General features: G+C 35.4%; 1 protein-coding gene across 1 annotated transcript in view; it reads right to left on the minus strand.

Annotated features, from left to right (window-relative positions):
- Positions 1-22,371, minus strand: part of LOC130849813 (transmembrane protease serine 11G-like) — a 33,960-nt gene extending 11,589 nt beyond the window's left edge. Inside the window, exons 1-4 of the mRNA XM_057728994.1 lie at positions 21,426-22,371; positions 3,016-3,137; positions 2,250-2,368; positions 372-439 (exon numbers count right to left, since the gene is read on the minus strand). Of these exons, the coding sequence (XP_057584977.1) occupies positions 372-439; positions 2,250-2,368; positions 3,016-3,137; positions 21,426-21,436 (320 nt within the window). The 5' untranslated portion in view covers positions 21,437-22,371. The remainder of the gene's footprint in view (positions 1-371; positions 440-2,249; positions 2,369-3,015; positions 3,138-21,425) is intronic.
- Positions 22,372-25,305: the final 2,934 nt, after the last annotated feature.

A 25,305-nucleotide genomic window follows, 5' to 3' on the forward strand; every position in this document is an offset into this window, starting at 1 on the left:
AGCACACGTTAAATTCATCAACTTTGTATTTTTTTTCTTGATTTTAAAAAATCCATAATATCTGTTTATTGTTTAAAATGTAAATAAAATTGAGAGGACTTTTTAATGATTGTAAGAATCTTTAACTGAAATGCAAAAGACTCCAAAAGGACAACCAGTAGAATATATTTCATCACTACCCAAGTTAAGACACTCTCTCCCTATAGGTACTCTGTACAGGAGAAATAACAATTAAATGTAATAATATTAAATTATTTTTTCTCTTGGTATATCTAAGCTTTTTAAAGACTATCTGAAAAGCAAATAATTGAAGAATAACTAAGTAATACAAAGTTGCCTTTTCATCTAACAAAGTAATTAGCTGTAATTACCTAAAGTTGAAAGCATGCGACTTGATGTAATGACGATTTAAATTGGATCTTTGAAATATCTCATCTATCTGAGAAAAGGAAAAAACCAACAGTATAGAACTTTGTTAAATACGAATTTCACAATTTTGACATATCACAAAAATGCTTGTATACATTGTGCAGTGATTCGAATAGCATTTACTTCTAAGTTTGTTTACAGCTATCCCCAGAAAGCTCATTTGGGCTTAATCTTGCTGTCATAAAGGTAATCCCTATAACTGAATGTTGACATTTGAATAACTTGTCACCTGGCCAAAGATGAATGATATAAAGAGTTGAATTAAGCTAGATACTTCAACAGCCAGTACAGAGACTGAGTTTCTTTGAACACTTGACATGCACGGATTTATCAACCACTATCATTCAAGCTCGGTTATCATCCTCATGGATGTGATTAAAAGGTAAGTTTTTAGGCTTTAGTGAAACTTTTTAGGTTGTCTTTGATCCTGTGGTAAATGGGGAAGAGGAGGAGAATGAATATTTCAGGGGCACTTTTTAAAAATAAATATGCTCATCAAGAAAAATGCATTAAATCTTTACTTAGAATAAGGTAAGATAATATATGCCCTTCTTCATGTTGTCTCCATTTATACTTTATGGGACAGAACCAATACTAATGAACTGGCCATTTATTTGTGGGTCATCTCCTTGATAAGTATTTTATCATCCTACCAAGTGGCAGATACTGTGACAGGCACAAGAATAAGTAGACTTATCGCCTCACAAATCCAGATGGGCATAGACATGTAAAATAATAATGATGTAACAAAGTGGTAAGTGCTCCATCAGGAGGTATATGCAAAGTTCTCAGAGAGAACAGGAAACAGATGCTAACATTTATTTAGACATTACTTTTCATATTTTTTATTAACAATATAAACTAATCCTCAGAATAACTCAAGAAGGTAAATGAAATTATCTCTATTTTGTAGCTGAAATTTTGAGGGGTCAGATAGCTTTCCCAGAGTTGTTAAGCCAACAAAGGGTAAAACTGGAATATGAATTTAGATGTTCTGACTTTAAAGCCTCGACTGTCTCTAATTCAATATATTGCTTCCTGTAACAAAATATTCTATATCCTGCCCTGATTTTTTTTCCCCTAATCATTTTTCCCTTAGGATGTATTTTTGAAAAGACATGCCAATCCCACTCAGTTACATCCTTCAACTCATTTCATCAGCTTCTACTTTTGGTTGGGAAATGGCTAAAGAAGTATTTCTGAATCTGGCAATGATCTGCCATCTTTAGTCAATGCTAGGCTCAGTAGACACTGTGTATACAACTGAAGTCTTCAGTGAAAGAGCTAGTCTATGTGTTTCTGTGGCATAGTTTCAGGAATAAATGTTCAGTATAAGTAGCCTAATGGAAAATGTATCAGGTCATACACACAGTAGGTGCTTAATACATAGTATGTGGTAATGTTGTTTGTGCCTAAGTTATGTCTCCAGATAACTCTAATACCTCTTTTTGTGTGTATTTGAACTATTTATTTTTCTGTTGGGCTTATGTTGTTCAGTATGTGGTACAATTATCCTTTGTCCAATGTATTTTTCCAGCCTTCCTGAGATAATGTTAACTAGCGCTGCCAGGATTAGCAAATAAAAATACAAAGTTTTAATTTCAGTTAAACAATGAATGGTTTTTTAGTATAAGCATGTTTAAAATATTGCATGAAATATATATTCAAGAGGATCTGAATTAAAATTTAACTAGGCATTGTGTATTTTTTTGGCAACTGTAACATAAGTGCAATTTGATGTGTTCTCAACTTGCCTCTTATTTTAAACTCCTTCTTCACAATACTATTGTCAGGGTAGGAATGACACCAGCAAAGCTTACCTGATTACTGATTTTTTGTTTCAGGTCTGTCCTATTTTTTGAGTATTCCACTGAGAAATCAGGACTATATTCAATACTGGGGATCTGGAAGGAAGTTAGGTAATAGTGAAACTTCTGATCTGGAAGGGAGAACAAAAATGGATGGTTTCTCTTTAGCTCATTTGAATTGTATAAATATCAGAAGGGATGACATGCAAAAAACTCCTATAATTGACAAACTGTTGGGAATTAAACATATAACAGCTATGACCAACACCTCTTTTGACCGTTTTCCAATGTCACACATTCTCATAGTCACATGGTTGTCAGTTGTACCCTGACACAGTCACCACCTGTTAGTGATAATTCATAGATTTAAGCTGTTAATTAAAACAGTAATAGAATGTATTATATTCCTACAAGCTAACCTCAAAGTTAGAATTGCTACTAAAATAATTTTTTACTCTCAGTACATTGAATATTATTAAACCATACAATAACATATAATATGAATCTATTTCACTGTTAAAGAGAAAATCTTATATGAACCAAATCAAATTTTAAACACTAGAAGTAATTTTTATGCATAAAAGAGTATCACTTCCCAAATGTAGACAAATTTATGCAAATAAACATCGAATTATACAAAGTATATATACATTTGCATAAATTATTGCAATGAAAAATTCATTTTAAGATAGAAAAGATTTTCTAAATTATTAAGATTTTGAAATAAGTTTACTAGACCTTTAAATTCTCAAAATAATACAGTGAGATAAATTCTTACCAAATACCAAAAAATAAACAGGGAGACTGGTGATTATTGCTAGACCCACCACAACAGCGGCAATAATAATGGCAATCATCCATGGTTTCAGTGAACTTTTTCGTCTACCTGATGCTGATGGCCTTTTGAGAAAGAATTGTATGTTAAAAACAAGCAGAACTTAAAAAAAAAACCAAAAAACAGAAAAGAACAAGCAGAACTTAAACACTAGAATCTCAGTTTCACATAGTTTTGGTATAGAATGTTCTTTTTGAATGGTTAACCCTTATTGCACTTAGTAACATTTAAATACAATTTTCTATAAAAAATTAGGAAAAAATATTATTAAAAATCTCATTGACATTTGACTTTACATTTTAATTTTAAAAAGTCAGAATTATACTACAGTTGATGACTATTTCATATGTTCTGGGTCCATTATACTAGATTTTCTGAAATATTTTTGTCTATGTAAATGAACTAATACTGTATATTTGGTTTACATGCTTCAAATCACAATGAGCCTCAAAGAGTGAGGGCCTCTGGGACACTCCTCTCATTCTAGCATGAACAGACAGACTCAGAGTGATTACTAAATACTCACAGTTGGATATTGGAGGAGCTGGAACATGGGCTTTGGGGTCTTTTCACACCTCTTAAACCCATAATCCCTATTTATAAAACAAGAAGACTGTAATGCATACGAAAAGCATCTAAATAGGACAGGTTGAAGGAAAGAAAATAGAAGAGAAATAAAAGGAAGAAATAATACGTGAACCAAGAGGATATCATGAATATAATAAACAAATAAATAGTGATAGCTCAGGTTTTTGGACTCAGGAACTCCGTGGTTGTGAGAACCACTGCTGGTATATAATGAACATCTATTTCATAAGGTTATAAGATTTCAAACCTGTGACTTTTATAGATGATATTTCACAGGATAAGGCCATATTTATTTGAGTAAATAATCAATTTAAATAAAAATATTAAGACAATAATAGTATCAGTAGTATGCAAATATAACAAAAAGCATGAAAGTGGAATGCAAATGACTGATGTTTGGGAAAACTTTGTGGACGCAGGGAAATGTAATAAAGCTCTGTCTCCAACCTAGTGCCAGGGCCCACAATCTGAAGACCAATTTTGAACAATTATAGGGTGCAGATACACATGGATTGTCCAGGAGGATCTAATCCATGAGAGGATTGAACAGGAATATTCTATTGAAAGTTAAAGGCACCAGTTCCTGTGCTGTTAAAAGTTACACATGGAAAAGAAGAAGAAGGAATTATCTTCCCTGGGATTGGTAGCTGGTAGTGGTAAAGTGAAAATAGGCCTCAGTTAAAAAATTAAAAATATCAACTGAGGTGTGCCTTTCGGCATCAGTGATCTGGAAGGATTAGGGATGTTCTTGTATCCTTGTATCTGGGCAAGAAGGTAGAAGCAGTTTCCCTACCCCAGAAACATCACCCTGACCTCTGTTAAGTATCTCAGGTAGCACCAATTCTGAGTTTTGCTGTGTTTCTGGAAGGATCTAAAGTTACTCTGGCCTGCTACTCTTTGGTTGGTGGCAAGACAAGAGTATTACATCTGCATGCACCTGAAGGATCTTTAGAAGAGCTGGGATCCTGCTGAGGCACAGGCAAGTGCTGGTGAACATAATCACCTTTATTAACAGAAGATCATGATTGCCATATATACATTACTAATAAGAAAAAAAATATCAAATTGTAAAAAAAGAAAAAATAGAAGATCATGGGAATCACAAACTCACTCAGTTGGAATTGAATGAGTTTCTTGTGTGTGTCAAACGCTTTCTGCTTGAGACTCAAAAGTGAATGATACATAGGCTCCCCTCTTCAAGGATGTGTGATCTGGAGACCATTAAGTAACTACCATCACATAAGTGATAAATGTCATAATGGAATTATGCCCAGTACACTATGGGGGCTGAGTGGGTACATGGTTTTGCCTTAGAGAAGTTGTCCTTTGAACTGGGCCTTGAAGGCTGAGGAGGAGGAATTGGCAAGAATGACATGTACCACAGGCAGAGGGAACAGCATAAATAAAGAAGAGACAAAGACAAGAATTTCTCAGGAACACATTTGAGAAAGTAGAATTCGTGAATGAGAATGAAGGCGAAGTTAATTAGTTAACTCAGTAGATATTTATTGAGCATTACTATGTATGAAACACAGGGGAACATAAAGAAGAATCTTCAATCAGTCTTCCTCTCAAGGAATGTATAGTCTTTTAGAGGAGGAGCACAGTGTGCACAAATTGTACCAGATTTGCAGAACATTTCTAAGGGAATTTCAAAGAAGAACTAATGGTTTCTCTTTGGAGGAAACAATGGCTGAAAAATAATGATATACTCTTTTAAAACTTGAAAATGCCAGACCCATCTTATCACTCTCCTCCCCTCTGCATCAGATACAGAAAACCATTCATAAAGAGGGGGCTTGTTTTGCAACAAAATTCCCATCATCAAAAGGATGGGGTTTCCTGTTGAACTGTTCTAACTCCAGAAACATCACTGTGACTGAATTACCATTTTATGTATTGGTCACAAGTGAAAAATTGCTTGAGTTCATTTCCTTAACTATGCAGACATTAACCATGCAGACATGTCCTAAAATATTTATTCCTACATGTTTTTCAAAAAAAGAAAAAAATATTTTCTTCTTGATTTCTTTTAGTTCTAACCTAATTTTAATTTAAACATTGACTAGTTTCAATGGCTAATTTCAGTAGTTGTTCCATATTGGTGGAGCTCATAGGTACTTGGTAAATATTTGTTTATTAAGTAAAATATTGTGTAATAAGGTAGTAGGCAGCCCTAAACTACTTTCAACATAAAAACTATTTTTAGGGACTTCCCTAGTGGTGCAATGGTTAAGACTCTGCACTCCCAAAGCAGGGGGCCTGGGTTCAATCCCTGGTCAGGGGCTAGATCCCACATGCATGCTGCAACTAAGAGTTCACATGTCACAACTAAGGAGCTGGTGAGCCACAACTATGGAGCAGATTAGCCAAAACTAAGGAGCCCGCCTGCTGCAGCTAAGACCCGGGGTAACCAAAGAAATAAATAAGTAAAATATTCAAAAACAAAAACAAAACTATTTTTAGTAGAGTTTTGCTAGAGATGAATTGCTTCAAACACAGCAGGAAGAGAAATGAGATTAAGCTTTTATCTAGAATCAACAAACAGTTACAAATTTTGTACTTAAAAACTGCTAACGGGCAACTCTCTCCTCTTTCCTTGTTTCCTTCTCCCTCAGAAACCAATAGTCTGTTGGTCAGACTATTCCAACAAGATGATTAAACAGGTTCACAGTAGTGTAGGAAAATCCAGCCTTAGAGAAGCCTTTGGCATGCAAACAAAAGAAAAATTTAAGTGACCTCACCTTTGAGGTATTCACACCAAAGTGAAGATGAGCAGTTACAAAAGCTATACATTCAACAGGTCAGTCTAGAAAACCTTTCACAAAGAGTCAAAAGATTTTTGAAATGTGTCATCCTTTTAATTCCTCCCCTGCTTTCGTTTAAATTCTGAGGGGCTCATTATCCGGACTGTCTCATGGGGCGTATTGAACCAAAACTCAGAATAGAAAGAACTCTTCTTGCTCTTTTCAATGTCAACCATTTTCTTTCAATGTTACAATCTTTTACCAACATATATCTTCAGGTTCTTTCGCCTTCGATAGCTTTCTAAGCATCTGTTATTTTTACTGGAGCTTTCTCAAATGCTTTAATTAATCAAAATGTTGTCACTCAGTGATTCAAAGATGAGGTATAAAGTGATTTCTTTCTGGCACAGCAGTGGCCACATGATTGGAAGGTCTCATGGTCTCTGAAAGAGGTTGCTCAGCATAGTGGTTAAGTGTGTGGGTTCCTCCGCCAGCCTACCTGAGCTCTTATCCTGGCTCCCCGCTGTGGGACCTTGTGCAGTCATTCAACTTATTTGTGCCTCAGCTTCCTTATCAGTACATTGAGAGTAATAATACCCACCTTGTGGGATGTATTGAAAAGATTGAGTTAATATATGAAAGGGCACTTAGAACAGTAACTAAAACATGGTGAGGACTTAGGAGTTTTGATTCTTTTATTATTTTTATTATCAAAGGCAACTGAGAAAGGTTAGCAAGGAGTTTGTACATAGATGAAGTGAAGTGGGCTGGTGAAAAGTGCATGCAGGGTGGCGGATGTGCTGTGCATGAAAGAAAGAGGTGAGAACTGGCATCCAGGACCTCAGAATCTGAGTGGCAACACTGGGCACAAAATACACAGAGAGAGGGAGCAGCTTGGGAGCCTGGCAAAGCCCTGCTTATCCCATGGCGCATTCCAGTAGATAAAATAATTCCCAGCTTGTGGGGAGGGAGGACAGCAGAACCTTCAAGAGTAATCACAGTTCAGAAGTAGACATTATGTGGTGAGTACATTTGGGAGCACCCATGGGACAAAAATAATGGGTATGGGACAATTTAAGGCAAAACAATATGGGTGAATCATCTAGCTGGGATTTTAATTCATTGCCTAAGGAAGACAGAATAGCTCTGAAAGAAAGTTGTTATGCAAATATCAAGAGGTGGTGGTGTTATTATTTAATCACAGTGGCTTAGCAATCATGGTAATCATCATTTTAATTGTACCACCAGATATGATGAGACTTTCATTACATCTGTGATGTGGATAGACATATTCAAAGCTGTAGAAAAGATTAAAGGAAGATTTGTGCTTCCTTTTGGTTTTCATTTTCTGACAAGCTGTCTGTCTTGTTTCCATAACTGCACATTATGCAAATAAGAAAGACATAATGTTCCATAAATGAAAAATTGATGGATGTCATAATTAAAATATAATTAAAATAACTGGTGTTTTTGTAAGAGTTCAAAAGGAAATAAACATGGTCAGAGAGTGCTACTCTTCAGAGCTCTGCTCATTAATGCAAATTTATGTGGTGAAATTCCATGAGAAGTTGTTCCTTGAAGGGAATTTTAGAATAGTGAGGTAATTAAGACCTGATGAGGACCAGAAAGAATGCACATGCCATTGACCTGGGCTGCTGCAGATCACAAGCCAGAGCAGCACTGCCCACCCATTTTGGCTTCAATTTTTTTGGTACAGTTTCCTGCTTTCTTACTCATGTTTTCAATCAATTATCAATTATCTTTAATCATGTCTCTTCCCACTGCTACTTAACAACAAATTTTTGACCTCCATCAGGACACAGGGCTTCTTGGAACACTGAAACATGCACTAAAGTATTAGCTACAAATCTTTTCTAATGAACAAGTCCTACAGTCACTGTATCTGGCCATTGGGGAGTGGTTTCATTGGAAAAAATGAAATTTAAAATGTGAAAAGAAAATTAACTACGGCTTTTCTTGAGTCAGAAAGAACTATTGAAAGAACTTTTTGATACTGCTGGAGAAGTCACATGAATGCCAAATAGGGAGGATAATGGTAGGTAGGTGACTGACAGCTTCAGTGAATAATAGCTGTCAAGAGCTTTTACATTTAATGAAAACACACTTGTGAGCTTCTAGAACTTTTTGGAGTCTTCCCTCCTACCTTTCTTCCTTCCTTTTATCTCTTTCCTTTCTTTATTTCTTTAACTGCTTTACTGAGATATAATTCACATACCATACAGTTCACTCACTTAAAGTATACAATTCGATTGTTTTCAGCATATTCACAAAGTTGTGCAACCGTTATCATAAGCAATGTTCAAACATTTCATCATTCCAAATAGAAACCCCATACCCATTAATAGTCATTCTCTGTTTTCCCCTAACCCCTTAACTCTAGACAACTATTAATCTACTTTCTGTCCCTGTGGATTTGTTTATTCTGACATTTCACGTAAATAGAATCATATAATATATGGTCTTTTGTATTTGTCTTCTTTCACTTAACATAATATTTTCACATAGTATTTTCAAATTTCATCAATGTGATAGCATAGATTGCCTCCATACTGTTTTCCATAGTGGAAGGTAAGACTTCATTTCTTTTTATTGCAAATAATATTCCATTTTATGGATATAGTATAATTTATTTATGCATTCGTCAGCTGAGGGACATTTGGATTGTTCCTACCTTGGGCTATTATAAATAATGATGCTACCAACATGAATGTTCAAGTTCTGTATGGACTTGTATTTTCATTTCTTTGCATATATATCAAAGAGTGGAATTTCCGGGTCATATGATAACTCTATGGTCAACATTTAGAGGAACTGCTGAAGTTTTCCATGGTACCTACACAATTTTATATTCCCATCAACAATTTAAAAAGTTATAATTTATCCTCATCTTCACTAACCTTTTCTTTTTTTTTCCTTTACTGTCCCATAGTGGTTTTCATCTCTTTTTTTTCTTCCTTCTGCCTCATTCTTACTATATCACTCTCTTTCCACCTGAGTCTGTCCATTTCTTATCCCCTCACCTTTTACTTCCCTTTACCTGTTAATCAAATTTAAATATATATATATATGTATTAAGATTATTCACAATTTTCTAGATTACCCATTTTCTGAACCTTGAAATCACAGACATCTCCCTCCCCACAACTCCTTCACCTGATCAATCTCCCTCTGAATTGTCTTTCTATTTGTTCCCTTTCCATTTCCTTAACACCATCCTATCTTAGGCATTCAGTGGCCTTATCTGAACAAGCACAGTAGCCATTAATATATCTCTTTATGTCCAGATAATTTCCCCTCAAATACATTCTACAATGCTACAGCCAGAATTACTTCTAAATGTACAGTTCTGATAATGTGATCCCCTAGTGCAAAAATTCTCTGATATTTATCATTACATAGACTGTACTCTTTAGATTAGTATTTATTTATTCATTTATTTATTCAGTCAAGAAATATTTATAGAGATCCCATTTTGTACTACAAGCTGATTCTGCTGCTGGAAAAAACGTAGTGAATACGATACAAGTTTCCTGCTCTCACGGAGCTCACAGGCTAGTGTAAGGAGACTGAAAAGAAACACGCCAAATAATAAGATTCAGCTCATGAAAGTAAAACACATTGAGGAATAGAGAGTTACTGGAGGCCAGAGGGAGATGGTGCTTAATTGGGTAGCATGGAGTAGTCCCCAAAGAGATGCCATTAGAAGAACTGGGGAAAGAGCAACCAGGTGGCAGCAAGTTCCTAGAGCTGGAACAGGAGTGAGTTTGTTGAGTTCCTGAAAGAAGTGAGGGTAGTGTGCTGGATCACGGTGGGTCCAGGGAGAAATAGAGAAGCTTCATCCGAGAGACAAGTGAGGACCAAATCATGGGGTTGCCTAAGCCCATGGCCAGGTGTTGTTAATCCTAAGGGCTATAGGAACCCACTGGCCAATTTAAAATATGGGAGTGATGTTAATATAATTTACATTTTTATAAGAAGTGTCTTTCATTTGCTGTGTCTAAGTCACTTTTGGGTTCTTAACGAAGTACTTCCCTTCACAATTGCTATTCTGTTCCTTATGGCCACGCATCCCTGTTTTGCTCACAATATTCGCTCTGCCCAAAATGTCCTCTCTTCCTCTGTATTTCTAACCTCCTTTTCCCCAGTGGCTAGCATTTCCATTTCTGAAAACCTTTCAGTGTGCTGCTCTAAAGCCTTCTTTAAGGGCCAATTCCTTTCACAGCTATCCCATCCCAGTTAGCAGCTATCTTGAAGTTTCCTGTATTGCTTTGTTGCTGTCTGTTTTGTTGTATTGGTCATGTTCTGTTTTATGTTCTGACTCTTTGTGCCAATGGTCTTGTCCTTCTCTCTACCTCAGCTCCGCACTTTCATACTCAGGCTCTAAATCTTGTCATTACCAAGAGCTTCAATTTCTCTGTAATCTAAATTTTAATCGTCTTAACTCTTCAACTGCCATGACACATCCTTCCAGCTCGCTGCCTTAGTACCCTGACTTCCATCCCACTGGGACTTATGATACACGGATCCTACCATCTCTTCACTGCCTCCAATCACCCTAATTTTGGCCTTGGTCTCTTACCTACCATAAATCCTATGGTCTCTCATTATACTCATCCCCTGGTGTACACCCTCAGTCCTGCAATCCTCTCTCACTTTTTCATAATCATCTAGCAAAACTCCAACCCTAGTTAAATACAACTTTCTATCTACTTTGCATTTACACAAATGTGGCTGGGGAAAAATGCTCAACTGTGCCTATGAGTCTAATTTTAAATGCAGGACCACTAACATCAAATTAGCTCTCAGTGCTTCCTGGCCATCATATTAATTTAGTTACTCTTTCTTTCTCCTAGTATAAGAAATAGACAATTTCATACCTTCTCTTCTCAAATCTCCAGTACCTCTTCCTTCATCCTCACCCTCAGCTGATGGCCTTGCTTTCATTTCACTGAGAAAATAGAAATAATCAGAAGAGAACACCCACAAACTCCCACTAACCAATCTGCCACCTCTGCTGTACCTTTTTCATGTCCTATTTCTGTGTTCTCTGCCTTTCGTCTTGTTTTAACAGCAATGCTTGACACAGTGGTGAAAATTGGGCAATAAATTCTGGTTAATTTGTTGAACTGGCAATGCTGTGTTTTCTGTAGGGACAATGAAATTTAAGTGAAGAGAGTATGGGATATGGAGTGAAAAGACTGGATCCTAGCCTTATCCCCCTACAATTTGTCAGAATCACTTTGAGAAGAGGAAATCAAGAATTAAGACAATTATCTAGATAATTAAGAGAAAAATCTCCCACTTTCTCTTAATTGCCCAAATGGTTTTCTCAATATTCCGTTCACCTGTATAATCTGGTTTGTATGTGATCTAATACATAATAAGAAAGTTTCCTCTAGGTTACTGTTATCTCATGGTCTAGAAAGAAGCTGATAGTTTCCTGTTTATTGGGTTTCATCTTAATGCATGCATTGTGCACTATTATGGGTCAGGCTCCTAAAAAGATATTTGAAGACAAAGTCGTGATGCACTATTTTATGCATTTTTACATGATATTCTACTTCTAGCAATCCTGCTTAACTCATATAGTCTTGAACAGAAAATAAACAATATTCCTTTCGCATTACTTTTTTCTTAAGAGGTTGCTTTGATTATAGCAGCCCCACTAACTCCCTGAAGAGAGGTGGCATGTATGGTGGAAAGAGCCTGGTTGTTTTCGGACAGAATGCTTTTGCACTCACTAGTCAAGTGACCTTACCTGATTTGTTAAAGCCTGAATTTATTAATCTGTAAAATGCAGTTGATCCCTACAGAGATATTATGAGAGTGAAAAGAGATAGTAAGTGGTCACTTGATATTAGCTATTGTTTTTCAGTATGATCAAAGAAATGGCCGTGACTGGCTGAGCTTGCTGAACAAAATTAGATGGTTTAAAAAGCATAAACACTCTGCTGTGACCAAGGCAGTCCAGTCACTGCATAGAAATTGCACACGTTTGGAGAAACCAAGGGATCCCTGTCCAGTTCTTTTGTCCCTAGTTTCCTATTCCTCACCCTCACATTTCAGTGGAAAAATACCTGCCAGATGGTGAATATATTACCTCAGTTAAATATAAATGGCATTTGTATATATCTGATAAGCTATCTTAACTGTTGGGAATTCTTTCTGTCTGTGTTTGATAAATTTGCACAGTGTAACCAGAGCCTCATGAGGGTGCTTCTAGAGAATCTTACAGCCCTTGAAAAGATAGGGAGTGGTCCTTCACTCAAGGTTGCCCCACCTAATTCCAAACAGGTTTGGGAGAGCAAAGTGTGAGATCTAAGGGTGTAAGGGTGCAGCACAGGTCACCCTAACAGTAATGATGGTGATAATGATGATGATTTATCTATCACTTTATAGTTTTTAAAGTGCTTCAGCATACCCTGTAACACTGGATTCACCCAACATCCATGTGGGGTTCACATGGTGAATATTATCAGGCTCTTTTTTTAGTTGAGGCTAAAGGGATTTGCCCAGGAACATAAAAGACTAGTCCGTTTAGCCCACCTAATTCCTTGTCTTCTATTTATAAACATTTTCATCTGTGGAACATAGGTTCTAATCCAAAATTACCACAGCAATGACCAATGGGGCATGTTAGAAAAAAATAGAAGCTTGAGAACAGTGAAGTAAATTTTGCTGGCCAGATTTGTACTAAGAAATAATTTTATTTTCAGCCAAGATCCAGGGATCTGGAAGAGCCCCAAGAATCATAAGAGTAGTACACGGCAGCAACTACTAGTTTCTAGTACTTTGTGAAGTAACCATGGCAACCAAAGCCTTATGGTGGAGCTGCCTGGCAGACTACGTGGGAGAGACAACCAAGTCACATGGTGTTCGTCTCTAGAGGATGAGGTCACTGCCCATCTGGGCTGTGACCATCAGGGCATCCCCCAAAGAGGTAGAGGCCAGAAAATGATTCCTGTTGGAGAGACTTAAATCCTTTGGTGAGGAGAGTTAATTCGCTTATAAGTGGAAAACAATACACCATTCTACCAGCTCTGCTCTCAGAAACCTGGGTAGGAATCCAAGCCAAAGAATTATAAAACCCTAGATAATCACCTGGTCATTTATTAGGTGCCTCTGGCACAAGGGTCAGGATCAAATCCTGCTTTAATACACTAAACTTCTCAAAGGCACCTCCATTGGGTCCATTAGCAATGATAACCTTTTACATTTGTAATCTTTTGTAGTTTCCATGATGTTCATCTTAAATATTGGTACAGAGGTAGAAATAGGTCTTGAGCCTGGGCTAATAACACACAGTTATTAACTGGAGGAATTTTGTTCAAAGTCAAGTGTTCTGACCCCAACCCAGTGCTTTTTCCATGTTGTTTGCTCTAAACTTCTATTTCTTTTGTAATGGGACCATTTTAGTAATCTGGAGTTTATTTGTTTTTCATAAAAAAGAGAATTTTCAAAAAGGACATGGATATTCTGCCAAGGAGTTGATATTTCGGCTTGAATTGCAAGAATTATGCAAGATTCCACTTGTATAAACTTGAAAGAGTTGGCAAATTCAGTTAGTTACTGTCAAAGCAATATTTAATTGTAGTAATTATAAAAAAAATAACAGTGAAACTTAAAATTACTTGTAGAATTTTTCCTGCCTTGTTTGTGATATATTTTTATGACTCCTGAAGCATGTAAATACCCACTATAATAAACACATAAAATGAGCATTTGTTTTAAAAACAAGGGCTTGTAATTTGCATTTTTCTTGAAGATGTCAATCTGGTCAAAAAGAAAACAAAAAAACCCAAAACACCTATTACATTGACATTCTGCATTGTTAGTTTAATAATCCTAGTCTACAATTGCCCTCTCCTATTTCCCTTCCTACAAGAAATATATTTGTCTCTAACACCTCATCCAAGTGTTCTATTTGGAGTGTTGACTTTCTGTCCTGCTGGAAATTAACTGTTCTTTCTTTGAGTTGCTAAAGTTTTTTCCAAATTTCAGTTGTAATCATCGCAATTTTTGCCATAAGTACTAATACCTCTAAATTGATTTCCTTAAATTTTTAAATGCATTCACTTTTAATATAGCCAACCCCTAAGCAATGATATCCACCAAATACTGAGTTTGATATAATAGCTTTATTTTTTAGGTAATGCTGCTAAATACATTGATTATACCTATGCTTAACATTTATTAAATTCTAAATAGTGTTATATTTGTTACTACTTACTGTTCTCTCTCTTCCCCTTAACAGAGACCATGTTTCCTTTATCCTTCTACCATGTGCTCAGTTACAAGTCTTATCCTTGGTAGTAATTCAGTACTTTTTTGTGTTATTGTTGAAATGAAATAGCACTGAGCTCATCTTACTGTTATTCAGATTCTTGGTTGGCATAACGAATATTCTCAGTATTCACTCACTGTGATCCTTATGTATAACCTGAAATTGTCTGGTTCATTTACCAAACCTGAGAATTGAGATTGCATTTTAACTCAGTAATATGTCAATACCTAGGAAATTTGGAAGTCATTTCCTCTTAGATATCTAATGATCTGGTAAAAAAGAATATAGCCTCTGCTGTAAATTTGCGAAATAAGACATTGTGGGTGGATTAGGCAATAGTAATTTCAGGCTATAAACTACTCTTTTATAGATCTATAAAATAAAATAATTATTGCACATTACCTATTCCTACAGGGACATTTAAGTAGTGTACTATATCAACACTATTCACAAAAACTAAAAAATATTGTGTCCTACTTAAATACCACATGAGGAGGCAAACTCCCCTTTTAAAAACTGCCTTATTTGTATAAATTATCTATTTTTCACTGTTTTCGGTTATTTATTGCCTTTGCTTATAAACTTCTTGGAGCTAAGAAGTTAGAAAAATTAATTCCACTTGATCTTGGCTTATTTTCACTCTTTGCCATCTTATTTATGAATGAGATCTCCACTTCCTACAAATGACATATGGAGACAGAAATTACCAAGGGAAAAAGTAAATAATTTGACTATTTAAAAAAAGGGGGCAGGGAATCTAATGATAGCATAAAATCTTCTGTATGTCAACTTTTCATAAATAAAAGTCAAACGACAAATTGGGAGTTATATGTTACAAATACGAAAAGGAGTAGGTTAACTTATCAACATGAATAACATTTCATTAAATATGCATTCCTTTCAATCTAGCAATTTTACTTTCCCATTTAAAAATGCCAGGTACTGTGTCAAATTCATCATTGTATTTTTTGCACCTGGAATATAGTAGATACTAAAGAATATTTAAAAAAATTTTTTTTAATTTTTATTTATTTTTATTTTTGGCTGCACTGGGTCTTCATTGCTGCATGTGGGCTTTCTCTAGTTGTGGCGAGCAGGGGCTATTCTTCATTTTGGTGTGTGGTCTTCTCACTGCAGTGGCTTCCCTTGCTGCAGATCACAGGCTCTAGGCGTGCAGGCTTCAGTAGTTGCAGGGTGCAGGCTCAGTAGTTGTGGCAGACGGGCTTAGTTGCTCTGAGGCATGTGAGATCTTCCTGGACCAGGGATTGAACCCGTGTTGCCTGCATTGGCAGGGGGATTCTTAACCACTGAGCCACCAGGGAAGTCCCAAGAATATTTTTTAATTGAAATAACAAGAAGAGAGGAAGACTCAATAAATAGAACCCTGGTGAAGGCTAATATTTAAGATAAAGGCAAAGAATGAAGAAGCTTGAAAACCACAGGAAAATACAGAAGAAATGAGGAAAATATGTGTGATATGATAACAAAGGATAAAAGATATTCAAGGAGAGATTGATCCACAGTGTCAAATGTGGTTAGGAAATCAAATATGATAAAAAAATTTAGAATACCCACTGGATTAAATAATAGTGGATCATGGTGATTCAGTGAACAGAAAAGGAACACAGGAGCGGACTTACAAACCAAATGTCAGGAGTTTCAGGAATATCTGGAAGAAAGGAGATGAGATAATGGAGCTCAACAATGTTTTTATGAGTTAGATTATAGATGGGAAGAGAGAGAGAGAAGTTATCAAGGTGTATGGGGTTGATAAAAGATTTTTTTTTCTTGTGAATGGAAAAGTTTTGACTATAGTTACAATGCTATAAACTAGCCAGTAGAGATCCTGAAGTTGGGAGAGGATTAGGTTGAGAGCATATTTGAAGGATCATGAATTCTAAACTATTAAGTTCACACATATGAAATTGCCATTTGTGTAGGACAAAAGTGGTCATATATTGGCAATTTCATACAGTTCAACCTGATAGATTGGAGAATTTGAATAAAAAATTTGAAAAAAGGCATCCTCTTGAGAGTAAGAATGGATATAGGTAGGTTTGTTGGTTTGATGTCAGGATGTTGAAGAAATTCTCATCTAATTGACCATCACATTATTTCTTTGAAGTAGTAGAAATATGAGAGGACAGGTGGTGAAAACTGGAACTTTGAGGAGGCTAGAGAAGTTGAAAACAGTCATAGAAAATGGGAGTATAGTGTAAGGGCATGTAGTAGAAATAGCATAGTTGAGGGCTCAGATGAACTGGTACTTCCTGCATATTTGTAACATTCTTCAGAGGTCTGTCTGGGCAGAGGTAAGCTATTGTTCAGATAGATATACTCTCTCTAGAATTTATCCAGGTATGAAAGATGGAGGAAACATGGGACAGGAGAATTTCGTGGAGTTTAAGACATCACTGAAAAATTTGTTGGAATGATGAACCTAAGGATCACGAGAGAGACAACGATGAGTGTGTGTGTGTGTGTGTGTGTGTGTGTGTGAGAGAGAGAGAGATTCATAGAGGTAACAACTGAGGGATATGAAGAATTCATTGATAGGAAAAGCCAATGAATAATAATTTAAAAAAGGGTGCATTATACACTAGAAGTGACTAAGACTGTAAGAAGGAAGATTAAGATAGTGATCATTGTCCAAAATCATGATTCAGAGAGAGTAATTACAAGTCATGACAAGGTCTAGGGTGTGGGCATGAGACTAATATTTGAAGAGAAGATTCTAGTGATGAGATAATTAAGGAATCAAATGACTAGGATGCTGGAGATCAACCACACGGACACTGAAGCTACCCAGGGTAAATGTAGGACATAGAGTAGAGAACAAGATAGGGAAATGTGTCAGTCTTTAATAAATAGAAGGCATCATCATAGGTCCATGAAGACAGTGATAAGCAAGGAAGGGGGTGGAGAGCAAAATCGTGTGAGCCTCAAAGGAACGAGGCAGTTTACAGGGATGTGGAGGATAGTGATCCAAGCTGGCATTAAGGAGTGAGGAGGACAAGACTAAATCTTCAATAATAAACTCTTACTGGAGAGGGCTGTAAAAAATGCTGTGTCCTGAGGAAAGAACTATACTTGAATTTTCCGGGATATAGGTAGTGTTCCGTGAAAAAAATATTTGGGACATAGAGTAATTTGTTAATCATGAGATGGCACTCCGGAAATTGTGAAAGTGCAAAAGATAATTTATCCTAAGGAAATAATTTTGCATGTATGCAAAAATTAGCCAGAGAGCTGTTCATTATTACAATGTTTCTTATAATATGGGTGTCAATTTTACCAAGATTAAAAACATTTTAAAACAGAAGAGGCTTAAATTAAAGACAATTGATCATGGTATTTTCCTGTAAAAATACTTAATAGATGAAACAGGTTTGTATCTTGTCTTATTTTTTAAAAATATGTATGATAAAAAAAAGCTTTAAGTGTATTTTAAAACTTGAAATTATGTTATTTCAGAAACTAATTTACTCTTATCCAGTTTGGGGGCCATCTGTCATTCCATTTTTTTGATAACTATTCCTAGTCCTACACTGACAATGCTGAAGTCCTAGAGCCTAAGGCACTGTTATAGAAGCTGAGGGAATCCTCTCACTTAAATGACAAATTAGGTTTTCAAATTAAAATCATTAGGCCCTGATTTCTACATTGATATGTTTTCACTTGACAGAGTCCTTTTATGCCTATTAGTATAAAATTCAAACTTGATTTAAACAATCAATGTGGGAAATAACTTAAAATCCACTGATGGGTGTTACTACATGAAAAGAGACTCTAGGTGGTTGCCAGAGGCGGGGGTGGGGATGAGTGAAGGGAGTCAAAAGGTAAAAACCTCTAGTTATAAAATAAATGTCATGGGGACATAATATAGCATGGTAATTATAGTTAATAATACCATATTTTGTATTTGAAAATTGCTAAAAGTAAATCTTAAAAGTTTTCATCACAAGAAAAAAATTGTAACTAAGTATGATGACAGATGTTAACTAGACATTGTGGTGATCATTTTACAATATCACATCATTCCGTTGTACACCTGAAACTATAAGGTTATATGTCAACTGTATCTTAATGTTTTTAAAAAAGAAAAGAGACTCTAATATTTCTGTGTGAGATAAGGAGAAATGTAATATTATTCATAACCTCACTGCAGGAATACAATAATCCAAGGAATCTATTTCAGAGTTACTCATTTTTAGGAAAAAAAAGGACTAAATACTAGAAATACATTTACACCTATATATATGTATCACTATATCTAAGTACAGGGTGGCTTACTAGAAAAATAATCAAAATATTTCTAGGTACAAAGGAGTCTTTAACAGCAGTATGAAATCCAGTTAAGTGGATTTTAAGATAAAAGAGAAGATCGAAACAACCAGTAGAGGATGAGTTGTTAGTTGGAAATTAGCCCAAATAAATTTGAAGAACAATTAAATAGTTCAACCAACATATTATGTGCAAAGCGTTCTGCTTGTTCCTGGCATGCACAACAGAGAATATGATAAATTTTCTTCACATTAGTCATGGGTGACAAAAACTAATAAATAAATGTTTATTTGTGTAATATTCCAAGTGGAGAAAACCCTCTGAGACTTAACTACACTGGGGCGTGGATCATCAATGTAAAGAGCAGAGATAGTTTCCAGCAACGCCTCTTCCACTCACCCCAGCACCCTCATCCCTTACTATTCCTGTGAGCCACAAAGCCAAGGAAAGCCAAAGTCAATATGGCAAAAATCTATAAAGTAGGCATACTGATTTATCTGAAAAGGGAATGGGACCATCGAATTTTTTAAGATTTTGGACCTGGAGGGTAAAATTTTGAAAATCTTGAAAAAGGGAAAGTAGTAAGAATGGAGAGGTCTAAATGGTTTCTTAGTCTATTGACCAGATGTAGGTCTTTTGCTTTTCTCGGATTTTTACTTCAGTCTATTTTTCCTGTCTCCTTCTCTTTATGTCACTTTCATTTCTCTCCTTATCTTTCTGGTAGATTTCTTTTGTCATTAACCAGCTGTAACATTTAACCAGAATTGCCATTTACATAAGCCTTAAAAGAAACTGAATTAAAACTGTATGTTTATTCATCCCCAACCCTTCAATGACAAAAATGCTGACTGGGGGGCAGCGGGGGGCGAAGGGGAAGCAGGGATGAAGTGAGAGAGTAGCATAGACATATATATACTACCAACTGTAAAATAGAGAGCTAGTGGGAAGTTGCTGTATAACAAAGGGAGATCAACTCGATGATGGATGATGCCTTAGAGGTCTGGGACGGGGAGGGTGGGGGGAGTCGCGGGAGGGAGGGGATATGGCGATATGTGTATAAATATAGCTGATTCACTTTGGTGTACCTCATAAGCTGGTACAAGAGTGTAAAGCAATTATATTCCAATAAAGAGCTTAAAAAAATGGTGACTAGTATATAGTAGTTCTTGAGTAAATACATGACTATTAAAGATATTGAAGTGCAAAAAATAATTGGATTAATTGAATTATCTTTATTGATGTGGAATCATCATTCTTTTTTCTACAGATTAGAAATACTTTGAAGTAAAAATAAAAATAACGTTAATAGTAATCATCATCCTGTTTATATTACCGTCCACTTGAAAAGAAAATCCTAGTGTGTGCCAGTTCTAGAAACAAGATCAATTAAGTGTGAAAAGTTGTTTTGTTTGTTTAATTTGTTTTGTTTTTTTAACAACCTAAACCTTATTTGTGGCTCTAAGGTGAGCAGGGAGAAAAGGGAACATTTTGAGTGATTGAAAAGAATTTGTTGGGTTGTGGTCCAGAAATCCATGTGTCTAATTGAGTTTTATATACAATATCTTATTATTAGCAATTAAGAAAAGAGTGCGACTCTAGTTAAAAGTCATTAGAAAAGACATTTGTAATTCCCTTAATACCTTGAGTAGTTTTTACTCATTGACATCATACATGTTTATGAAGAATTAGTGTTCCAAATATAGAAAAATGAAGAATAGATCCAACAGGGGAATGGGGGTTAAAAACATTTAAGATTTATCTGTAGACTTACTTTCAAATCTTTTAAAAAACAAAAATCTTAGAATTATTTATTTACTTCTCGCTTTTTTTTTGCTTCTCACTTTTTATAGTCTTATATATAAACTATTCTTATATTGTTCTTTAACTTTTTATTTCAAAAGGCAAAGAATTTCTCAAAAGACATTAAAATTATTTTTTGGAAGTTTTAATTATATTTATCAATTTCAGAATGGGGGTTAAAATATAATACTTCCTATACAACTTATATAGTTCTTCTATTTTCAATGTATCAATTAAATGCATAATTTAGAAAGATCACAAACATCATTGTACATTCTAAACTGGGATGAGGGTGAGAAAATACTTTCTTATTTGCTCCATCTTTCCATGGCTGCAAACTTACACAATTTTACCTCAAGGTCTGTGTTTTTCCTCCCTTTCTCTGTAATTATGTCACTTTCACATTAAATTTTCCAATTAAAACCCAACATATTAAACTTTTCAAATCTTAAATAAAAAATTGTTAGCATGGTTTCCTGAAATAAAGAATATTAACATTACTATGTTAATATTTTCTCTAACAGTAGAGAACAAAAAAACTAGTAGGTTCACGATTCAGAATAATTTCCTGAATTGGAAACCACAAATCTGAAACAAATCTATCAAACATGAAATAAAATTAAACTTACTGATGCATCATCCACTGTTGAGAACGCAACTCTTCCACCTCGGTGCTGCTTTGTGATTTCTTGTCAAATGAGTAGCATCCTGGACATTCTTTCAGGTTTGTAAGCTGACTAAAGAAAGAATACTTAAGGATTGAAAATAAACTAGTTTAACAAGTTGGGATGGGTAAACATTAACCAATCGTATGGTTTGAAGTGAAGAATCACTTGATAATCTTTGTTGTAGGAAGAAAATATTTCCTGGTTCTGGCTAATTGAATGAGAAACAGTATTGTGTCCAAAACCTAAGCAACACCCTTGCATGCTTGGAGAAGTTCTGTGTTTGTCTTTCAAGAGATGGCTCTCTTTGTTCTGAGTCAGTACAGTCTGGTCTTCAGGCCCTGCCTTTTTCCCTTTTAGAAGCAAGCGTGAGACAAGATCGGAGATTTTCATAAAAGGTTTGATAGCCCTTGACTTGCTTTTCTTAGTGCAGTGGTACATGTCTGGCTCTGGCCCAGTAATTCGTTTGTGTCTGCTTCAAGGGGAATCCAGCTTTAAAGTGGGAAAGTGAACATATGCTTGTGCCAGCTGCCATTTTCAAGGACTTCCCCAACTCTCCTTATGATTTCCTTTGTAGCTACAACAGTGTCTACTTTCTTTGACTTTGAGTTTTCTTTTCTGTTGGTCAGATCCTTTTTTTTTCCCATTGTGTCTTTGCCCACATGCCTAAAATATTGTTTCCCTTCTTTGTAGTACAATTCTCAGTTAAAAATCCACCTCACTGTAAGATTCAAGTCATTTGGTTAGAATCTGATTACACAGGGTCCCTAGACTTTGAAAGCTTATGCTCTAAGAAAACGCCTCCTGGATATTTTCCTCTAATTTCCCTACTGTCCAAATAGCCCTCGACCCATGCTTTCCCTTCAAACAGGCATCTAGTTTTACTTTTGTTTATTTTCAAAATATTTCTCCTTTTAGACAGTGAAAGATTTGAGGCCAGAAACTGTGATGTCTTTGAATGAATTCATTTATTAGCACCTCTGCAAACTTAGACATCCAATATTTACTGAATCTTTCTTTTAGTCAACTTGACAATCAACATTTAAATTCATATTTCAAGTCCTCTCTTGTTTTGAGAAGAAGTTTTTGGCAAAATAGGCACATGTAATTGCAGTGAATAAATGCATACATGGAAAATGTTCAAATTGGCTAGTAATAAAAATTCTATACCTTTGTCAACTTTTTATTAATGTATGACAAATTACTACAGTCTTAGCCACTTAAAATAACAGCCATTTATTATCTGCTTTTATTCTGTTGGTCAGAAGTCTAGGTGGGCTCAATTTGTTTTCTGCTTAGTGTTTAAAGGCTAAAGGCAAGGTGTAGGCTCAGTTCGGTTTCTATCTGAAGGCTGTGGTAAAGAATCACTTGCCAGCTCATTTAGTCTGTTGATAGAATTAAGTTCACTACAGAAGAACGAAGTTTCCTGGTTTTTTTGCTGCCTGTCAGCTTGGGCTGCCCTCAGTTTCTAGAAGGTACCTGAATTCCTTGATAATTGGTCCCCTTCATTTTCAAGCCAGCAGTGGGACATCTTCTCATACTTGGAATCTCTTTGATTTTTCTGCTACCAAGAAGAGAAAATTCTCTACTTCTAAGGGACTCTACTTCTAAAGGATTAGACTTAGACCCACCTGGAAAAATCTCCTTTTTATTAACTCAGTCAAGTGATTAATAACCTTAATCATATCTACAAAATTCCTTTTGCCATGTAATGAGTATGATATCTCATTATATTCACAGTAAGATAAGGGCAGATCTTGGAGGACCATTTTAGAATTCTGCCTACCAAAATACTAAAAACAAAAGCATTGTTTTCTATCTTTTAAACTATATGTTTAATAATGTTAGATATTTTGTAAAAATTCAACATTCACATACTCTGGGGGTATGGTCAGTTAGTACAACTCTTTCAAGAATGCAAACTTGCTAAAGCGACAAGGAGAGAAGAACTTCAGTGCAAAGAGATTCATGTGTGCATGCAACATTATAGTGTGTTTAGAGCACTAGAATACCTTTTTAAAAAAATGAAAATTAAGAATAGCAAAAGGAAAAAAGCCAAGGTGAGAGGTTAAAATGGAAAATAGGGACTTCCCTGGTGGCGCAGTGATTGAGAATTCACCTGCTAACTCAGGGGACACGGGTTCCATCCCTGGGCTGGGAAGATCCCACATGCTGAGGAGAAACTAAGCCTGTGTGTCAAAACCACTGAACCTGTGCACTAGAGCCCGAGTCACAACTATTGAAGCCCGCATGCCTAGAGCCCATGCTCTGCAGCAAGAGAAGCCATCACAATGAGAAGCCCACGCACCGCAAGGAAGAGTAGCACCCCTCACCGCTATCACCACAACTAGAGAAAGCCTAAGCACAGCAATGAAAACCCAATGCAGCCAAATAAAGAAATAAATAAAATGGAAAATAGGGAGGGGATAATCATGAATTTTTTCTACGTCTAGAAATTATATTTTGTCTTTACCCTATAGGTTAAGGTCTCTTAATTTCCTTTTGTGCCATGTCCATGGTCATCTTTGGCTGTCTGGTGAAGACTATGGACCCCTTTTCATAAAAATGTTTTTTGATGCATAAAATAAAATACATAGAATTATACAAAAACCAATATATGGTGATATAGTTATCAAAATAGTTTTAAAATTTTTGAATAGAAATAAATATGCTTCTCTTTTAACATAACAGGATACAGCAATGAGTCTAAAAACATAATTTCAAAGTTGTAATGAGTATAAATATATTTTTACACATATATAACAACTATTAAGTGAAATTAAAGTATCTATGATTTCTCTTGGTGACAAAGTCACCTATACAGCTTATGTTACTGGGTTGTTGGGGCTTTTTGCCTATTTTATAATGGAAAGAAATAGTAAGTTTCTATTAAAAGTTAGTGAAGATAAAGATGATTTTTTTTTTCTTATCCAAGCTGTGTTCTAGATTAAGTACATCTTCTGTAGGAGCTGGAGAAATTAGAGCTATTTGAAATTAGAAGTACAGGAGCATGGACTATAGGACTTCAAGATTGGAGAAAGAAGATCATTTTGAGGTTCTTCCAACAGTTCAGGAGATGATGGAAGTGGAAAAGAAGTTAAGGTCATTTGGATTTATGAGTTCAGAGAATTGAGGCTAGATGGATTATCCACTTGGATGTTGAAACTGACCAAAATGAAGATAGGAGTCAGATAGAGAGGTCTAATCTGTGTAGGTGCCTAGTACCTCAGTTAATGTGGGGGGTGTCCAGAACTTGAAAGTTATTAGGAGGGGCAATATGTGGTATAGCTAGAGGCATGAGCTTACATACTAAAAATTTATATTTAGTTACATATTATATATTATATATATTTATATAGTTTATATTTTATGCTATTGTGCAGCAGTAATTGTTGGAAGACTACACAAATATTAATATTTGGGAGCATCTGTGGGACACAGATTTTGACAGTAGAACAGAATGTATAAAAATAGAACTTCACAGGAAAACTTTGACATCTGGTTAGCATACTCACAATTACATAGCTCTATGGATCAAGTTAAAGAATCTTTAATAATTCAGAAGGTAGACTAAAATATACTAAGCAGAGTATTTAAAATATTCTTTGTTGAATTCTGACTTTGGAATGATTTTGATATTTTCCACTGTCAGCTGCGAAATAGTTTTAACAATGTTCCCAGTTGACTGATTATCATATTGATTGATTCTTCAACATGTTATGGTAAAATATGCTGTAAATAAAATGAATTGGGACTATATTCATTCTTAAAGCTATCAAGTGAACAACAATTAATTTCATTTGTCTGGTACTTTTCTTTTTGAGATAAATTAATACTAATCACA

Source organism: Hippopotamus amphibius, chromosome 3 (genome assembly GCF_030028045.1).
Source record: "Hippopotamus amphibius kiboko isolate mHipAmp2 chromosome 3, mHipAmp2.hap2, whole genome shotgun sequence".
Classification (NCBI taxonomy): Eukaryota; Metazoa; Chordata; class Mammalia; order Artiodactyla; family Hippopotamidae; genus Hippopotamus; species Hippopotamus amphibius.